General features: G+C 39.5%; 1 protein-coding gene and 1 pseudogene across 2 annotated transcripts in view; one reads left to right on the forward strand and one right to left on the reverse strand.

The window, feature by feature from the left end:
• Positions 1-533: 533 nt before the first annotated feature.
• LOC310692577 (putative ATP-dependent RNA helicase DDX10) lies at positions 534-3,300 on the reverse strand (annotated as a pseudogene). Its single transcript has 2 exons — positions 3,199-3,300; positions 534-2,346 (listed from the first exon to the last, which is right to left on the reverse strand). The product of its transcript is annotated as a putative ATP-dependent RNA helicase DDX10 (transcript).
• Positions 3,301-15,569: 12,269 nt separating this feature from the next.
• LOC310691375 (vomeronasal type-2 receptor 26-like) overlaps positions 15,570-18,349 on the forward strand; it is a 460,470-nt gene continuing 457,690 nt past the window's right edge. The window contains exons 1-4 of the mRNA XM_083471153.1: positions 15,570-15,832; positions 16,211-17,071; positions 17,562-17,789; positions 17,982-18,108. Coding sequence (XP_083327279.1) covers positions 16,214-17,071; positions 17,562-17,789; positions 17,982-18,108 — 1,213 coding nt within the window. The 5' untranslated portion in view covers positions 15,570-15,832; positions 16,211-16,213. The remainder of the gene's footprint in view (positions 15,833-16,210; positions 17,072-17,561; positions 17,790-17,981; positions 18,109-18,349) is intronic.

Here is an 18,349-nt window from a genome sequence, read left to right on the forward strand (position 1 = left end):
CCACTCTAGATCTGCTCTTCAAATCGCATAAATTTGTCCTCAACTACAGATGTGACAGTAAGAAAAAACTCATAGCTGTCATTGGGGGACTTGGCTCTGAGACCTCTTCCCTTATGGCAGACATCTTAGGTCTCTTCAAGACTCCACAGGTAAGATTTGTTAATAGGGTGCTGGGATTTTCAGAAACAACTCCCTTATCATTTTTCATTCTCATTGTGATTTTATGCTTCATTACATGACCAAGTAGAAAACTTTCCCCTAATTATTATTATGAGGTCTCAGGGCAGTTCACAGAATAAAATCAAAATATAAAACCACAAAATACATAATCAAAATAAAAACCACAACCCAATACCCCCCCCCAAATACACCACATTTTAAAAGGGCATAGAATCCTCACAACGTTTAAAGGAAGACAATTAAGAAACCTAGACAGAAACCACTGCAACAATATTTATTGGCAACGAAATTGGCTGCATGCCTTTCTGATACAAAGACAAAATAGCTTTGAAATAAGAGCAGGAGGGGGGAACTTAGCTTTGGTTGTTGAGCAGATGTAACATTAGTACGTCTTCTTCCACAAGGGAGAGGCCTGCATCTAATATTGCAAACAAGTGCTCTTTGCTAAGTTTCATCTTCTTTCTTATTGGCACTGTTTCTACCACTGATGCGCTTCCACTAAACATTGCTTGCCCAACCCAGAACCACCATGGTTTTCTGGATCAGCCTCAGAGCCTATATATCTGTCCAGGTCTGGAAGAATGCTTGGATCAAATTCATCATCACTTTCACTGTGATCTAGAAAGGAGACACATTCCCCTTCCCCTTTTCTTTCTGACTTCTTCTGCCTTTTCTTTCAGTTGTTTTTCTCTGTGTTTTTCTTTAATCTCCTTCAAATCTTCTTCTTTGTCAAATTTGTCCTCTTCCTGCAGCCTCTCTTTTGCTATGTTGAGACTGATTCCACCACTGTTGTCATCATCGTCTGCTTTGTCATGAACAGATTTTTGTGCGGGTGCCCACTGCTGAATTGTCTCCCTATCTTCAGTAAACACATTTTTTGTGTGTTTACTTTACATTTTCCCTTCAATACTTTTTTTACCTTTTTTATTTTAGTTATTCTCTTTTTCAGCTTTAAATTTGGTGTACTTGGTGCTACTTTGTCTCCTGTTTCTAAGCCAAATACATTCCACCATTTCACTGTCAGCACGTTAAGATCCTGAGTGTCGTCATCATAACTATCACCCTCTTCAAAGAACTGCAGGCATTCAGCTTCAGAACCCTTGACCGCTATGGGCTCCTCTTCAGTCTCAGTCTGAGCCTGTGATGCATCATCCTCAGTTTCACTGTCTGTGCTGGATAGTTCTATGTTCTCATCTCCCCGCAACACTGCTGTTTTGCTGAAGTGTGCTCTGCATTTCTCTGCACCATGGTTGCTTACAGGAAAAGGGGCATCTTTGGGCTCATCAGTTTGCTGCAATGGTCGTTCTTTTTCATGCTCATTCTCATGCGTTTTCTTCTGGAACTTCTGAAGAAATCATTCATGAGGGGCCACTGCAAGCCCAAGGGAGAGGGCAGATTCAGCAATAGGCAACTTGAATACATACATCAAACACTTCCTTGTTCTTCATTAGATAGACCGATCACAGATAGGAAACAAAACACCGTTGGACTCTCTCTTTCAACTCTTGATCTTGAGCCAAGAAAGACTGCATCTTTTTCTGGATGTCAACAAGTTTTTCATGATTGATTTTGATGTTGTTGGTGGGAAATTTCTTCTGTGACAGCTGCTGCATCATTCTCTTTTCCGCTGAAGAAAGCAGCACAAGAAGAGTTTCCCCACCTTCTTTGTACTTGGCTGTTCTGCCAACTCTGTGAATGTAAGTATTTGCGTCCCCTGGACAGTTAAGCTGATTGATCCAATTCACAGCAGAGAAATCAAGCCCCTGAGCCACAAGAAGCATATCATAGAGAACTGCTGATTTCTTGCGCACAAAATAAGGGTAGACTTCCATTCTCTTCATCCGCTGCTGCTTGCCATGAAGAGCCAGTACAGGGAACCTGGGTCAAAGATGGCAGAAGACTCTAAACATATACTGAACCTCTTTATAGCTTGCAAAAAATACAATACTTTTCTTATTCAGTTACTGGAATAGTGAACTTTGCCTTCTCGTGTACCCAGTTACATTCTGGATCTTTCAAGCTCAGCTGGGCCTTCACCGATTTGGTTTGCAAGGCTGAGAAAAGCAGAGTTTGGCTCATCCTTTCTATGATTGCATTCATCGTATCAACAAAACCCATGTCCACAATTCTGCCAGCTTCATTATAATACCAAACCCTGCTGAAAGTCTGTTGAAGGAATTGTGATAGATTAAGCCCTATCTGTGAATTATGGTGAGAGTCCTATGGACTGCAAGAAGATCAAACCTATCTTCTTAAGAAAATCAGCCCTGAGTGCTCACTGGAAGGACAGATCCTGAAGCTGAGGCTGCAGTACTTTAGCCACCTTATGAGAAGAGAAGACTCCCTGGAAAAGACCCTGATGTTGGGAAAGATGGAGGGCACAAGGAGAAGGGGAAGACAGAGGGCAAGTTGGTTGGACAGTGTTCTCGAAGCTACTAACATGAGTTTGACCAAGCTGCGGGAAGCAGTGGAAGACAGGAGTGCCTGGCGTGCTCTTGTCCAAGGAGTCACGAAGTATCAGATATGACTAAACGACTAAACAACAAAGCCTATCTGAGTAATCCTCTGTGTATACCTTTTCAATAGATGCACATTTATTTTTTTAAAACAAACTTATAGTTCATATTACACACAGGAATTATCAGGTTCCTTTCTATTTCCACATAGTGCATAATGAAGTCCATCAACTTCTAGGGATCATCACCTAGATGTTTTCCAAACATTTTACAACAATCTTTGTATCAGATAACTACATTGTTTCATAAGTTGTCTTTTGCCCAACCTCACCTCACCTCTTCTACTGCATTATATATTTTATCTATTACAAAAAGTTTCTCTATTACAATTATTTTATCATTTTTCTTCTGCTGCTTTTATCTGGAACCCTACCCATAATTTCATTAGACTGTGGTATTTTTTAAAAATAGTCCGTGAAGGGCCTCCATTCTTCTATCAAAAATCAGCATTTTGATCTCTTGATTTTGCTGACAGCTTTGCCATTTCTGCATAGTTCATTACTTTCAAAAGCCGCTCTTCTGTTGTTGGAACCTGCTCTCCTTTCCATTTCTGTGCATATAATATTCCAGCTGCTGCATTCACATGCATAAATAGTTTAGTCATCTTCATTGGGACCTCAGTCCCTATTAAGCCTATAAAGAAAACTTCTGGCCTTTGGGGAATGGCCGATTTAAACATTTTCTTCATTTCATTATATATCATTTCTCCAAAAGACTTTAGCTTTTTTACATGTCCACCACACATGGAAGAATGACCCATCTATCTGCTTACATTTCCAGCATTTACTTGACACATTTTTGTGCATCTTAGCCTGTTTGTTTAGTGTTAAATACCAAATAAAGTGTATAACAAGCAATGAATTCACATCATTTTTCCATAAGTTCTCCCAAGAAACAATATTAACATTATTAACTAAGTCTTTAGCCCATTGTATAATTGTTGACTTAACCCTTTCATCTTTAGTATCCCATTCTAGTAGCATTTTGTACATTTAAGAAATCAATTTTTCATTACTCTCAAGTATTCCCATTTCAAAGTAAGATCCTTATTCCATAAAACCATTTAACACATCCTTCTTAAATAACTCATTTACTCGATGATACTGAAACCAATATGATACAAGGTCTTGAATATCTTCTATTTTAAAAAAGAGTTTATACCTGCTTTCAGTGTAACTTAACATAGCTCTATAAATTGCCCAGTTCTCATTCATATTCATTTCTTTTGGAGCACAGGCCTTTATGGGAGTTAACCACAGTGGTGTTTTCCATTCAAGTAGATTTTTTATAACTTGTCCATACTCCAAATAAACTTCTTACAGCATGATTTAGAAAGTCTTTATGGAGCTTTGCTTTTTCACACCACAAATATGCATGCCACCCATATCTTCCACCACATCCCTCTAGATCCAGCAATTTAGTCATTTTAAAAATACCCTCCATTCCTTTATTCATGTCAAACATGCTGCATCATAATATAATATTAGATTTGGAAGTTACTTGGAAGTGAGATTTCACCTTCTTCTTTAGCATCTGTTATTAATTTAAGCCTTGGTTTCTTCCCTTCCCAAATGAATTCTGACAGCTCTTTTTGGCACCAAGTATTACATATTATCAGAACTGTTGGAAACAAAAATGATATCTTAGACAACACATTCATTTTCACAGCAGATTGTCTCAAATAATGATAGATTCATCCTCTCCCAACTCAATAAATCTTATTTCACATCATTTCACACTTTAACATAATTATTTTGGTACAACATTGCATTCTTACTTGGTACCCAGATACCCAAATATTTCACCTTTTCCAACTTTAATTCCAGTCTTCTTTTGTAAAGCCTCTTTTGCTTGCTGATCCATATTTTTACGGATATTTTAATCTTTGTTTTATTTATATAAAAACCTGCTAAAAACAAATTGCTTTATCTTTTCAAATACGTTTACCATATTTTAAAAGGGGTCTCCTACAAATAAATCCACAACATCTGCAAATGCTTTGTTGTCCCACTTTGATACTTTGTATCTCATCACTTTCTCTTATATCTCTACATAAGGCATCTAACACCAAAATAAACAATAATGGTGACAGTGGGAAACCTTGTTTTGTTTCTTTTGATACAAAGCATTTTTGTGACAAATTCCCATTTACTATAATATTAGCATATTGCTCTGTATATATTGCTCCCATCCGTCTTGTAAATATATTTGCAAATCCCATTGTATCCATAAGTTGCCCAATAAAACCACAATAAACATTATGTAGGGATCATGACCTAACTAAACTATTTTGGATGAATGTGGAGCAGGGTTGAGCCACACAGTGAAGAATGCTGCATACCACAGAGCTATTATTTTGCAGAAATAAATCTGTTCAGTATTTATACAAAGTGTTCCACAAGTAGTCCATATGGATAACTTGCATGAAATTATTGTTATAGTCACAAATATTTAGGTACAATCCACATATTTAGTCATTTATTTGCTCACTCACAAAAAACACAATGGTATAGCACATAATGAAATTAGTATCTTTGACAATAAATACATTTTCTTTTAGCTCACCTATGGCGCCTTTCCCCCAGAAAAGACTGACATAGATCAGGACCACATTTTATATCACATGGTACCAAATGAAGTCCATCTGTACAAGGGGATTATCAGCTTGCTTAATCACTTTGGATGGACATGGGTCGGGCTCTTTGTTGTGGATGACGGGAGTGGAGAAAATTTCTTGCAGACCATGGAGCCGTTGTTTTCCCAAAATGGAATTTGTTCAGCCTTCACACAAAGAATCCAACAATCACCCCGTTTTGATGACTTGGATAAACTCTTTGACATGGTATCAAGTAATTATTTAGATTTCACAGATAGCAAAGTCAATACGTTGATCATCTATGGAGAAACTGTAACTATTGTGTGGCTAAGATTTATTGCTGAAAGTAAGGGGAATGAATCATTTAGAAAGGTATGGATCATGACAACTCAGATTGATTTTGCATTATCTAGCATTCAAAGGAACTGGGGTCTTCAGATGCTCCAAGGTGCAATTGCCTTTACCATTCATTCACAAGATGTTCCGGAATTCAGGGAATTTCTTCAGAAAGTAAAACCTTACTGGACTGAAGGAGATGGATTTGTTAATGATTTCTGGGAGCAAGCATTTGATTGTTCATTTACAAATTTTGAAGAGCCAGAATATGTCTTTAAAATATGTACTGGGGAGGAGAAGTTGGAGAGTCTTCCTGGGCATCAGTTTGAGCTACTCATGACTGGTCACAGCTACAATATTTATAATGCAGTCTATGCCGTGGCTAATGCTTTGCATGCCATTTACTCAACTAGAAGCAAGCACAGAGCCATTCTGGGAAGGGAAAGATTTGAACTTCAAGATTTGCAGCCTTGGCAAGTAATGTCACTACAGCAAATAGTTTAATTTAAGCATCATATTAATTCGGGGGGAGCCTACATTCAACTTTTTCATTTCTGGAGTTGCACCCCGGGGATGGACTTGCACCCTAGCATTGTTCCTCTTAGGACTGGAGCATTAAAATACTGATCTACAATGCAGTATAAAATCCCCATTCTGCATACTTTACATGCCAATATTTTATCTTGGTGAAACTCTGTAAGCAGTATTAATAAGCATAACTGTTGGTAAAATTGTCATGAGATGATATTTCCCTCCTTTTCTTCTTTTTGTTTCATTATTTTTGTGAATAAATGTAAGAAAAAGTAATTATAAAGCAAAATTAAACAATATGCCCATCCTGTTCTTTCCCTCCCATTAATCTCCTTTTGTTTCTTTCTCTCTTTCCATTAGCTCCACTCATCTCTCCATGGCATTTCATTTAACAACTCAGTTGGAGAAATGTTCACTTTCAATGAAAAAATGGAAATAGGAGGTGGATTTGACATCACTAATATCATCACATTTCCAAACAATTCCTTCCAGAGAGTGAAAGTTGGAAGGGTGGGTCCTGGTGGTCTTGGAGGAAAAGAGTTCATCATTGATGATGACATGATTGTGTGGCATGGAGCTTTTAATCAGGTGTGACTTCTGGGTTAGCCTTAGATAGATCTTTTTGATGTCATGAAGTTTTATTTTCTTGCTGCTCAATGTGGTGTTTTCACAGACTGTAAAAGTATATTCCCCAACATGGTGGCCAAAAGATGTTATTGGACTTCAAATCCAATCATCCCTGATCCTTCAAAAGGCAGGTTTCTCTGAATTTTGTAAGGAAGTTATTCAGAAAAGTATTGTGTACTAAAATACATTTAGTAGTGGCAATTGCTTAGCAAAACCGTACATATCAACTGAGATGCATATTACAATAAATTTGCACTCAACTCCTGATCAATTTCTATTTCGAGGTTTTTTCCCCCTTGAAAAACTGATTGGAAATTTGGAGGTTGAAGTTAACCTAGAAAAATGGGGAAATGAGAGAAAGTGCCTTGACTAATTTCTCTGATTCTGGTATCTGTTTATGGATAGGTATTTCCCCTGTCTTTGTGTAATGAACCCTGCCAGCCTGGCAATCAAAAGAAAAGGAAGGAAGAGGAGAAATTTTGTTGCTATGATTGTGCTTCATGCTCAGAAGGGAAGTTTGCCAACCAGACAGGTAGGTAATGTGCTACTCTTTCATCAAAGAAGCTAAATAAAATTATTGGGTTAGCCGAGGAAATTTAAAAGTGACTGGTTTTCATTGTGAGTTTGTAAGCACTTGGCTAGTCATTGGTCTCTATCACACAGCCCTCCTTGATACAGTATGCAGACATTTCTCTGCTGCCTTCCAGGTTGTTCTCAGTCCTGCACGTGTTTACTCAGAAGTAAGTCATGCAGGGTTAGCCAAGCTTACATCCTAATCTCTGTGGATATAATGAATAAGAACACAAGAAGAACATTTGGCTAACACCAGAGCCGTTTCCAGTGCAGGATACTCTTCACAAGATCCCTACAGAAAGCTCAAAAGGCAAAAATGAGTGCAATGCATATTCCTTATTGTTGTTTTCTAGCAACTAGTATTCACAGGCATATTGCCTCTCATACTAGGAGTAATATAGCCATCATGATTAGGAGCCTCTGAGTATGCCTCTGACATGCTATTCATTATACTTTTATCCAGGAGTAAATTAAAATGTCAACTTTTTGAGAAAATATGATAAGGACAGCTGTATCAGAGTAAAATCAAAGAGCACTTCTATGATCATCTACTTGGTAATGAACTTCATTGAGCAAAATAAAAAAAAATTCCTTCCAGTAGCACCTTAAAGACCAACTAAGTTAGTTCTTGGTATGAGCTTCATTGAGCAAAAGAGATTTAGCTGCATAAATGCTTTATTCCAAAAAACAAGGCTTAAATTGGTTTAACCACACCTAATGTAAAAATAGAAGCAAATGGGCGATGCTCACCCCTCACACAGAAGGCAGTCATTTTGTGTTATGAAAGGGAGAACTGGGACCAGAAGGCAGAAGGTAGTGTTACAGGAAGAAAGCTGAAATTGAAGTCCACAATCTCATAAAGAAATCTGAAATCATACACAAATGTCTTTGTTGCATTTATTAAAGGATAAATAAGGGAAGGAACAGCACATCATATGCTTACATGGATTAAACATTTCCAATAGTGTGAAGCAACACTCCAGTCCTTTTCACCATTCCATGTCAAACATCACCTGAACATTCCTGGACCCCAGAGTCACACTATACTGTCCCTGTCACTCTTCTCTGATGTCTCTATGTGCCTAGAACCTCCTAGAACCTGATCAAAGTCTTCCCTCAACAGATTGAACTCAAAATCTAGCAACACTTTATTCTTTTTCACTATCCCATCAGTCATACTCTTTCCTCTTCCCATGGCCTAACTGTCCCAATTGCCACGTCCCATGTTTCCAATTCCCAGTTGTTAAGACTTCATCATTTTATTTACCTCTAGTTTTCCCAGCCAACTAGGCTTTTTGAAACATATAGAATCCAAATCAGGAACACAAAATAACCATCCCAACACAAATATAAATACGTCATTATAATATCTGCAACTGCCATATAGGAATTAGCATGAGGAATGCTTATACACCAAGGAGAACTGACACTGAAATCAAATTTAATTTTGTTTTCCAGATATGGTTGCTTGTTTCAAATGCCCAGAAGATCAGTATCCAAGAGAGGACAAAACTCAATGCATCCCCAAAGCAATAAGGTTCCTGGCTTACAAAGAAACATTAGGATTCAGTTTGACTTTAGTTGCTGTGTTTTTTTCCCTGATCACAGCTTTGGTGCTAGGAACTTTTATTAAGTACAGAGATACCCCCATTGTGAAGGCCAACAACCGTGACCTCACCTACGCTCTCCTCATCTCTCTTTTTCTCTGCTTCCTCTCATCTTTGCTGTTCTTGGGCAAACCTGAGAAAGTGACCTGTCTTCTTCGCCAACCATCCTTTGGGATTGTCTTCTCAGTGGCTGTTTCTTGTGTGCTGGCAAAGACCACCATTGTTTCTCTAGCATTCATGGCCACAAAACCTGGATCCAGAATGAAGAAATGGGTGGGAAAAAGCCTATCCAACTCTATTGTCCTTTCCTGTTCCCTTATTCAAGTCATTATTTGCACTACGTGGTTGGCAACTTCTCCGCCATATCCTGATTTAGACATGCACTCGGTAACAGAAGAAATCATTCTACAGTGTAATGAAGGGTCCACTGCCATGTTTTACTGTGTCCTTGTCTACATGGGACTCTTGGCAATCATCAGCTTCTTTGTTGCATTTCTTGCCCGGAAATTACCAGATAGTTTTAATGAAGCCAAGTTCATCACATTTAGCATGTTGCTCTTTTGCAGTGTGTGGGCCACCTTTGTGCCAACCTACCTGAGCACCAAAGGAAAAGACATGGTGACTGTGGAGATCTTTTCCATCCTGGCTTCCAGTGCTGGGTTATTGGGTTGCATCTTCACTCCTAAATGCTATATCATTGTTTTGAAGCCTGAGTTGAACAGCAGGGAGCAAATGTTAAGGAAAAATATTTAAATATTATTATTATTATTATTTACTACTACTACTACTACTACTACTACTACTACTAGAAGAAGAAGAAGAAGAGTTTGGATTTGATATCCCGCTTTATCACTACCCTAAGGAGTCTCAAAGCGGCTCACATTCTCCTTTCCCTTCCTCCCCCACAACAAACACTCTGTGAGGTGAGTGGGGCTGAGAGACTTCAGAGAAGTGTGACTAGCCCAAGGTCACCCAGCAGCTGCATGTGGAGGAGCGGAGACTCAAACCCGGTTCCCCAGATTGCAAGACTACCGCTCTTAACCACTACACCACACTGGCTCTGCTACTACTACTACTACTACTACTACTACTACTACTTACATTTAGAGATTTAAAAGTGACCTACTAAGGTCAGCAGAAAGGTTGGAAAACATCAGAAAGCCAGAAAACTGGATGCTAAGCAGAAATCTGTGCACAAAAAGAACAATCCCATTTGCTGATGCCTTTTTGCCAGCAGCCTCTTACTTTCTGGACTGTATGACTTGGTATTTGGAAATAAGAGGCATGGGCAGAAAGTCATTCCAACCCTGTGTACCTCTCTCAGTGCTTTCCAAGTTAGGCGGACTGTCTTTTCCCCAAATTAAATGTGTGTGGACCACTGGATAGCTCAGTTGGTTAGAGTGTGCTGCTGATAACACCAAGGTCATCAGAGTGGCCAAGGTTAGGCCCAGTGCTTTTTTTTTCTTTTTTAAAAAATAATGTTTAGGGGTACTCTCATTTTCCTACTCATATTGAAATACTGCCCCTAAATGAGGCCAAACTTAGATTCACAAAATGTTTAGGGGTGCGTATCTCTGTGTCCCCCCCAGAAAAAACAACAACACCAGTTATGCCCAGTGGAAATATGGGAAACCTGCAAGCAGAACCTGAGTACAACAGCACTCATAAGAAAGTAAGAAAAGCCTGCTGGATCTGCCATCCTCTTCACACAGTGACCAATCAATTGCCTGCAGGCAGTGGCAAAGCTGCATGCTCCAGCACCGGGGGCAGAGAGCAGCTGTTCATGGCACGTGTTGGGGGGCAGACACGATGGTACCCCCCTCCCCGATGGTGCTGGGGGCGGTGCGCTCCCCTGCTCCCTTTCCTCTGCCAGTGCCTGCAGGGAACTTTCAAGCAGGATTCGTGCACAAGATCACTCTTCCCACGAAAGCTCATACCAAGAACTAACTTAGTTGGTCTTTAAGGTGCTACTGGAAGGAATTTTTTTAATTTGACTATGGCAGACCAACACGGCTACCTATCTGTAACATGATCTATGAAGTGTAGGTAGCTGCTTCCCCCTGGTGTTGAGAATGAATAATGATTAGTATGTGTGTTCCTTAGTCTTTGGTAGGATAATCCAAGGGGTCTTTCTACCATGGGTTTCTCTTTTTTTTTTAGCATGGATTTGTTGAGTGTAAAGATATGGAGGCAGTTTGAAAACAGAATAACTGTGTTTGGTGTATATACAGGCATTCAAAATCAAGTGATGATGACTATGTGAGGATGGAGAGCAGGGCTCCTGCTCACTATAACTCTGCTGTTGCATTGGTTCTGAACACCAAAACAGGGCTTGTGGTTGTGCTTAACCCATCAAGCTTTGGAAGATAGCAAACAGTGTCCTCTCTGCTGCATATCACAGAGATGTCTTTGGCATTTCTGCCTAGGTGTAGTTCATGGCTAGAATGTAGCCTCCAACAGGAATGCAAAAATTCTATCCATTGCTCCATTCACTTTGCCCTCTGCTCCCCACCCACTAGTATATGGCCCTCAAAAGATTGCTAATGAATCAATGTGGCCCTGCATATTAACACCCACAAACAACCAGCTGCCGTGATATGAACAGAAATTTACCTTTGAAGACTATGGAAGAGAGAACCAGTTCAAGCAAAAGTACCATTTCCCCCAATTAAATAATGAGAGAGTTGAAAGAGAAAACTAGTCCCAAATCCATATGATGGAATAATTGAAGAAATGAGTATGTATCACTGATTTAAAGAGGAATCTCTCTCTGAAAATTTGCACAGTCAGCAGGATAAAAGCACCAGCGCAGACTTTTGGCAATCTGTGACAGGAGGCTAGAAGTATTATACTGCAATAATCCTATTAATATTGTCCAATCTGAGTTCTTACATGATGTGTTGCATCAGAGCATAGCCATCATGCCTAATGCCATCCATGTTCAAGTCTAATGAAAGTTTGTCTTCTGCACTGTGTGAAGACGCAAGGTGTGTTCCATTTTGTTGCTTCATATGTGTTGTGCTTTGTCTTGTAAATTTTAAGATTGCTTTATTGTATTGTTATGAGTTTGTCGGTGACAGACTCCTCTAAGTTCCTTGATATTGTAAGTGTTAGAATTTAATCAATGGTTGTGGTGTTAAACTGAATGCCAGGCCCATCACTCAGCAAGTCTTGAAATATAAGTTAGCATAGCTTTCTGTGTTCATGGAATCACCTGGGTGTTGGGCTATTAAGGGAGAGCAAAGGAAAGGTGATGAGCCATTGAGAAAGCAAAGGAAATGGGAATCTGTGCCAGACGTCAAATGGGTAGAGCCCCTCCTCTAGTTCTTAAATAGTCAGGACAATGCCAGAGTTGAGGGCAATATTGGCTGTGATGTGATCTAGAAGAAAAGCAGACTGGGAAGCCAGAGCAGCAGAGCACAATATTTGATTTCTGTGTGAATCTAAGGATTTGGCTATGAGATAAACAAGGGCCTCTTGTGAAACCATCCATTGTAGGCTCAGGTTGTGTATATGTGTAAATAAACCGTATATCATAAAGATACCAGAGTCTCCACTGTGCCTAATTTCCAAAAAGAAACACAGATCCAGGGTAAGTGCCAGGAACCCCTGGAATCTCAGACTGCTTAGAGATTAATGTGGTGTGGAACAGCATTTTTATAATTTTACATTTTTTAAAATTTCTCCAAGGTATTACATTATTCAAATGGGGGACATTGATTGGTTATCCACTGGACGTTATGGTCAGGGTAATGACAGATAGATGATAGATTAGATAGATGATAGATAGATAGATAGATAGATAGATAGATAGATAGATAGATAGATAGATAGATGAGAGAGAGAGAGAGAGAGATGATAGACAGACATGGTGATGATGACAATAACAAACTGCCTGGCAACCCTTAGCTCCTCAAGCTCATGAAAATCCCCCATTCCCTGCTCAAACTTTGTTTTGAGAATTTCGCTTTCATCCTGTCCTTAACATTTCAAGCTGAAAATTCTTGCCACTAAGCTCTAGTTGATTCTACACAGCAAATGCATTGCTGAAAAAAATGTTTATTCTAATGTCCTTGAGCAAGGTGGAGTTGGACAAGCCTTCAATGTACAATTTAGCTCTCTTTGTGTCCCTAATCAAGGTTGGGACTTAATTTCCCCCCTTTGGTGTTTGCTCATCGAAAAGCTTGAAACTGACTTCCCACTCCTCTTTGAGGTCAACATGGTGTGTATATTTGGGGGAACGGGACCTAAAAATGCTATTCAGGAAGAAACAATTATCTCCCCCTGCAATTATCTACTCCACCATGACTTGATCACCAGAGCGTCCATAGGAAACACTAAAAAACATGCAATGAGCAAGTCTGAAAGTACTGATGCACCAGCTACTGTGCCATTGAGAGATGGGAGTAGGAGCAAGATGCAGGCAGGACTCTGTCAATGCAATTTCTCCCTTTCCCCCTCTTCTTTCATGTTAGGTTTTGAATTTTAAGTCAGAGCGTTGGCAACCTCCATTTGTTTCCAAGGCATGTGTTTATAACCATGTTGATGGTGTCAGGCCTTTAACTCAAGAAGCTGCTTTTGATGAACATCTGATGGATTTTTAGGAAAACTTTGGCACCAGAATGCTTTGGCTTCTAGAAGTGATGCTTCTGCTGCCTAACATAATTTGCAATGTACTCTGCCCTGTCAGTGATCCCTTTCCTGTTGTAAATGAGTGGCATCAGCCAGGTGGGTTCATCGTTGGTGGGATTACTTCTCAGATTGTTAGTATGTTGAACGAAATTTCATTCAAGCACCCACCTTCTCAGGACCTGTTTGAAATACCAGCGTAAGAAATTATTATTTTTTTCTCTTTGTGTTGCCTGTCCCCAGTACAGTCACAAAGATTTGTTTATGCCTGTGAGAAGTTACTCAATTAAAGTGCATGTATGCTTAATTCAGTGCAAAAATATTCTTTCTTGATCTCTTGTCCTTTGTACCACACACACAGGGTTGGTTCTCCTGTAAAAAATGACCCTTTTAATTGTAGTGGTATGCAATTTCTCAGCAGTATGCTGTGCATGTCTAATGAGCCAAAAACCTCGTTGAGTCCAATGGAGCTTACTCCCACGTAAGTGTGTAGAGGATTTTAGGTTGCATCAGATTTGCATGAAACAGAATTCCTGACACAGATCTTGGCCCTGAATAATTTGGGGAACTAGCACAGTGTTTAATTAAGTTTTAAATGCCTCATTGGGGTGGGGGAGTAAGCACATGGACATCTTATCTAATTCAGCATTCCTACAATAGGAAACCAGATTCCTACAGAAAGCCCCAAACACTATATGAGCACAATAATTGTTCTCCCATATTGTTCTCGAACAAGTAGAATTCAGAACTATGTTGTCACTGAACCTGTAGATTCCATGTGGCCATCATGATTAGGAAAGATGAATAAACTTTATGGATTTCTGTAATCACTTCTCTCTTAAAAGCTTTATAAATAAATAAACAAACAAACAAACAAACAAACAAACAAATAAATAAATAAATGCTCTGTTATAACTGCATCTCTTTCTATACAATTCTGAAAGAAATTACTCTACCATAAGCTTTCTATTGCATCTCCCCATCTAAAGAACCTTCTCCTTGGGAGGACTGCTTGGCCCCTACTTTATCTTCATTTCTGCTTCGAGCAATGACATTTTCATTTCCCCAGACATTCTGGCAGCACTAATGATTGAATGCTTTTACTCTGACTATGTTTTTCACATGCTTATGTATTTTTATTACTGTATTTATTCTTCTTGTAAATCATTTCATGGCCTTCTAGAACACAAAGATAAATTAAGTAAACCTAATCTTGCCTAAACTGAAGAATAAAGTAAACTATCAGCTGCAAAACATATGTAACAACTCAAAGAATGTCCTTAAACTCAACATAAATTGGAGATTAAGTGAAAGATTAATTGAGCTCTATTTGCAGGGTTCTGCCAAAATTCTATCAGCATGCCCTGGCCTTGGCATTTGCTGTAAATGAGATCAATGAGGACCCCAAGATCTTGCCCAATGTCACTCTTGGGTTCCACATATATGACAACTACTTTGATGCAATGATGACCTACCGTACCACTCTGGATGTGTTCTGCAAACCACACAGCTTTTCCCCTAATTACAAATGTGATGCCCATAAAAACCCCATTGTTGCTATTGGGGGACTTGGCTCTGATACTACCTTCCGCATGGACAACATCTTAAGTCTCTACAAGATACCACAGGCAAGATATTTGAATGGGTCAGTAACTGATGTTCTGTGAGTGTTCTGGTGATCCTGAATGTCTGGTGAATGGTGGAGGGACTAAAATTAAGAGAAAATCCTTGTGGAAGAGTGTTTTACCCTTACCTTATTTAAGTACAGTATTTGTATGCCAATGTGATGTTAATAAGGTGTTGGAGGAAGCAGGGACGTGTGTGTTAAACATGTCCTCTTAGTCACACTTCTCGTTATGTGTTGCATAGCAACTGCCTGTTTCAGAGAGCCTACCATGTATTCTAGAACTGAGGAGACAATTCTTGCAAAATTGAGAAGGAATGCTCCCCATGTAGAGGTTGTTCCATGTGACACATGTTCTCCTTCCAAGTCATGGAGTAGGGAAGCAGACTAGATCACTATCTCCCCTGCTCTACATGGGCCCTGTTTGTCAGGTGACATCAGGTGGCTTTTTTGCCCTATGTATGCCTTGCAGAACACTTGGTGGAGGCCATTGTGAAAAGCAGGTCAGCTTGGCTTGGACAAAAGGGTCACATCGTCCAAATGTGGAGGTCCAGGAGTATAAGGTTTGCCACCTATCGTAGAGAATGACCAAGAGCACAATGCAAGTACTAATGTAAGTGCACTCCTTCCTTGATCAGATTTAATATTATTTAGTGGAGGATATGTCTGCTAACTCCCTGGAAAAGACCCTGATGTTGGGAAAGATTGAGGGCAGAAGGAGAAGGGGACAGCAGAGGGTGAGATGGTTGGACAGTGTTCTCGAAGCTACCAGCATGAGTTTGACCAAACTGTGGGAGGCAGTGGAAGATAGGAGTGCCTGGTGTGCTCTGGTCCATGGGGTCACGAAGAGTCGGACACGACTAAACGACTAAACAAAACAACAACATGTCTGCTAAGCCTGCAAATTCGTTCAACAATTATTTGTTCCATAAAAACTGCTAGCATTTAAATACTGGTCATAAACTCTCTCTGTTTGTAAATTCTCTTTCAGTTCATGTATGGCACATTTCACCCAGAAGAGAGTAATCCAGGTCAGGTCCCGTTCTTTTACCGCATGGTCCCCACTGAAGCCCCACAATATATGGGGATTGTCTGGCTACTTCAGCATTTTGGATGGACATGGGTTGGACTCTTTGTTGTAGATGGTGCCACTGGAGAAAATTTCCTGCAGACCCTGGAACACTACTTTTCCCTGCATAATGTATGTTCAGCTTTCACACAGAGACTCCCAGAACAAGCAAGTCTGAAGGACTTAGATGCTTTCCCTTTCATTATCTCAAATATATATGTACATTACATTAAAACTACAGTTAGTGTTTTCATTTTGTATGGAGAAAATTTAACATTTACATGGCTGATGACTGTTTTCTTTTTTTTGGGAGACCCTCACAAGGGAAAAACCACGTTGTTGGGAAAGGTGTGGATTATGACAACCCAGATTGATTTTATGTTATCAGGCCTTCAAAGAACCATGGATATACAGCTGTTCAGTGGTGCCATTTCTTTCACCATTCATTCAAAAGACCCCCCAGGCTTCAAAGAATTTCTCCATAACATTAAACCGTACAAGAACAAAGGAGATGGTTTTCTTAAAGATTTTTGGGAGCAAGCATTTGACTGTTCCCTTCCCAATCCTGGCATACCAACAGAAAAAAGTTGTACGGGAGAGGAAAGTCTTGAGAGTCTTCCTGATGCTCTCTTTGAAATGCACATGACGGGCCACAGCTACAGCATCTACAATGCTGTGTATAGTGTAGCACATGCACTGCATGTTATTGACACATCCAGAACCAATCACAAAGGAATATTGGCTAGCAAAAAATCTGAACTTCAGCATCTCAAGCCTTGGCAGGTAGTGTCTCAAAGTTCGTTTGTTTTCATTATTATCATTTCACTGAATGTACTCTTGCAAAATGTCAATACATATTAAATCAGGAACTTATTGCAAAGGCATACACAAACAACTTGAATGGGCAGAGGGTGTTCCTCAAGGACCTGGGTCCAAAGATCTTTATAGCTTTCCATCTTATTTATAAAAACTCAGGTTCAAGATGGAAACAAATTGGCAGCTTGTGCAGGTCTCTAAGAGTGAATGTATGAGGGTCCCATCCTACTTATAAAGGTGGAAATATCTTATCAGGATTCAGATTCCATTTGTTCACCCTTGTCAAGTAGATCGCAGAGGCCTGTTGCATGTTCCAAATTCTCCTGGTCTCAACTGAGAAATTGAGCTAGGTGTCATCTACAGCTCATGTGCAAAATACCTGGCATAAAATATTTGTTTGAAGTCTCCAAAATATTATTATCTCTTTGGAATTTATTGTTTTTCTTCTTTCTGTTAGCTCTACCCATTTCTTCAAGGCATTTCTTTTAACAACTCAGTTGGAGAAGCAATGTTCTTCAATGATGAAAGGGAAGTAGAAGGAGGATTTGACATTGTGAACATAGTCACATATAAAAACAGGTCATTCCAGAGAGTGAAAGCTGGAAGTGTGCATCCCAAAGACTTCGGAGGGAAAGAATTCATCATTAATGAAGATAAAATAATGTGGCACAGAACATTTAACCAGGTGGGAAGTTAGGGTACACTTTGAAGAAATAGACATAGTAGGGTTCAGTGGGATCCAGATGCAAATATTTTATGCCCCGCCAGTCACTTTTCTCAATTGGGAGACAACCTCAGACTACTTACGTTTTGATGTTTGTTTGTTTGTGTTTTTTTTAAAAGTTCAATTCTAAACACATTTCCTGTTTATGGATAGATGCTTCCTGTTTCTGTGTGTAATGACTACTGCCCCCCTGGTTATCAGAAGAAAAGGAAGGAAGGGGATAAATTTTGCTGCTATGACTGTGAGCAATGCCCTGATGGGAAGATTTCAAACCAGATTGGTAGGTGACTTTTTCCATTGAATAATTCAGAATAATTCTGGAACACTATTTTCAATAGTTAAATTATCTTTGTTACAATATAGTGCCCTGGCTAGCCAGTCAGTCCTGGAATCAGACTGGTTCCAGAAATCTTTCAGAAATTAAGAGTGCAAGAAGCATTCAAACCTAGGAAAAGTTTCTTGACACAAGGAAAACCCACTTAACTTAGTGGGATGTCTGAGTAAAGATACAATTTTGATTG

The sequence above is a fragment of the Podarcis liolepis genome (genome assembly GCF_965112155.1).
Source record: "Podarcis liolepis genome assembly, chromosome: 13".
NCBI lineage: Eukaryota > Metazoa > Chordata > Lepidosauria > Squamata > Lacertidae > Podarcis > Podarcis liolepis.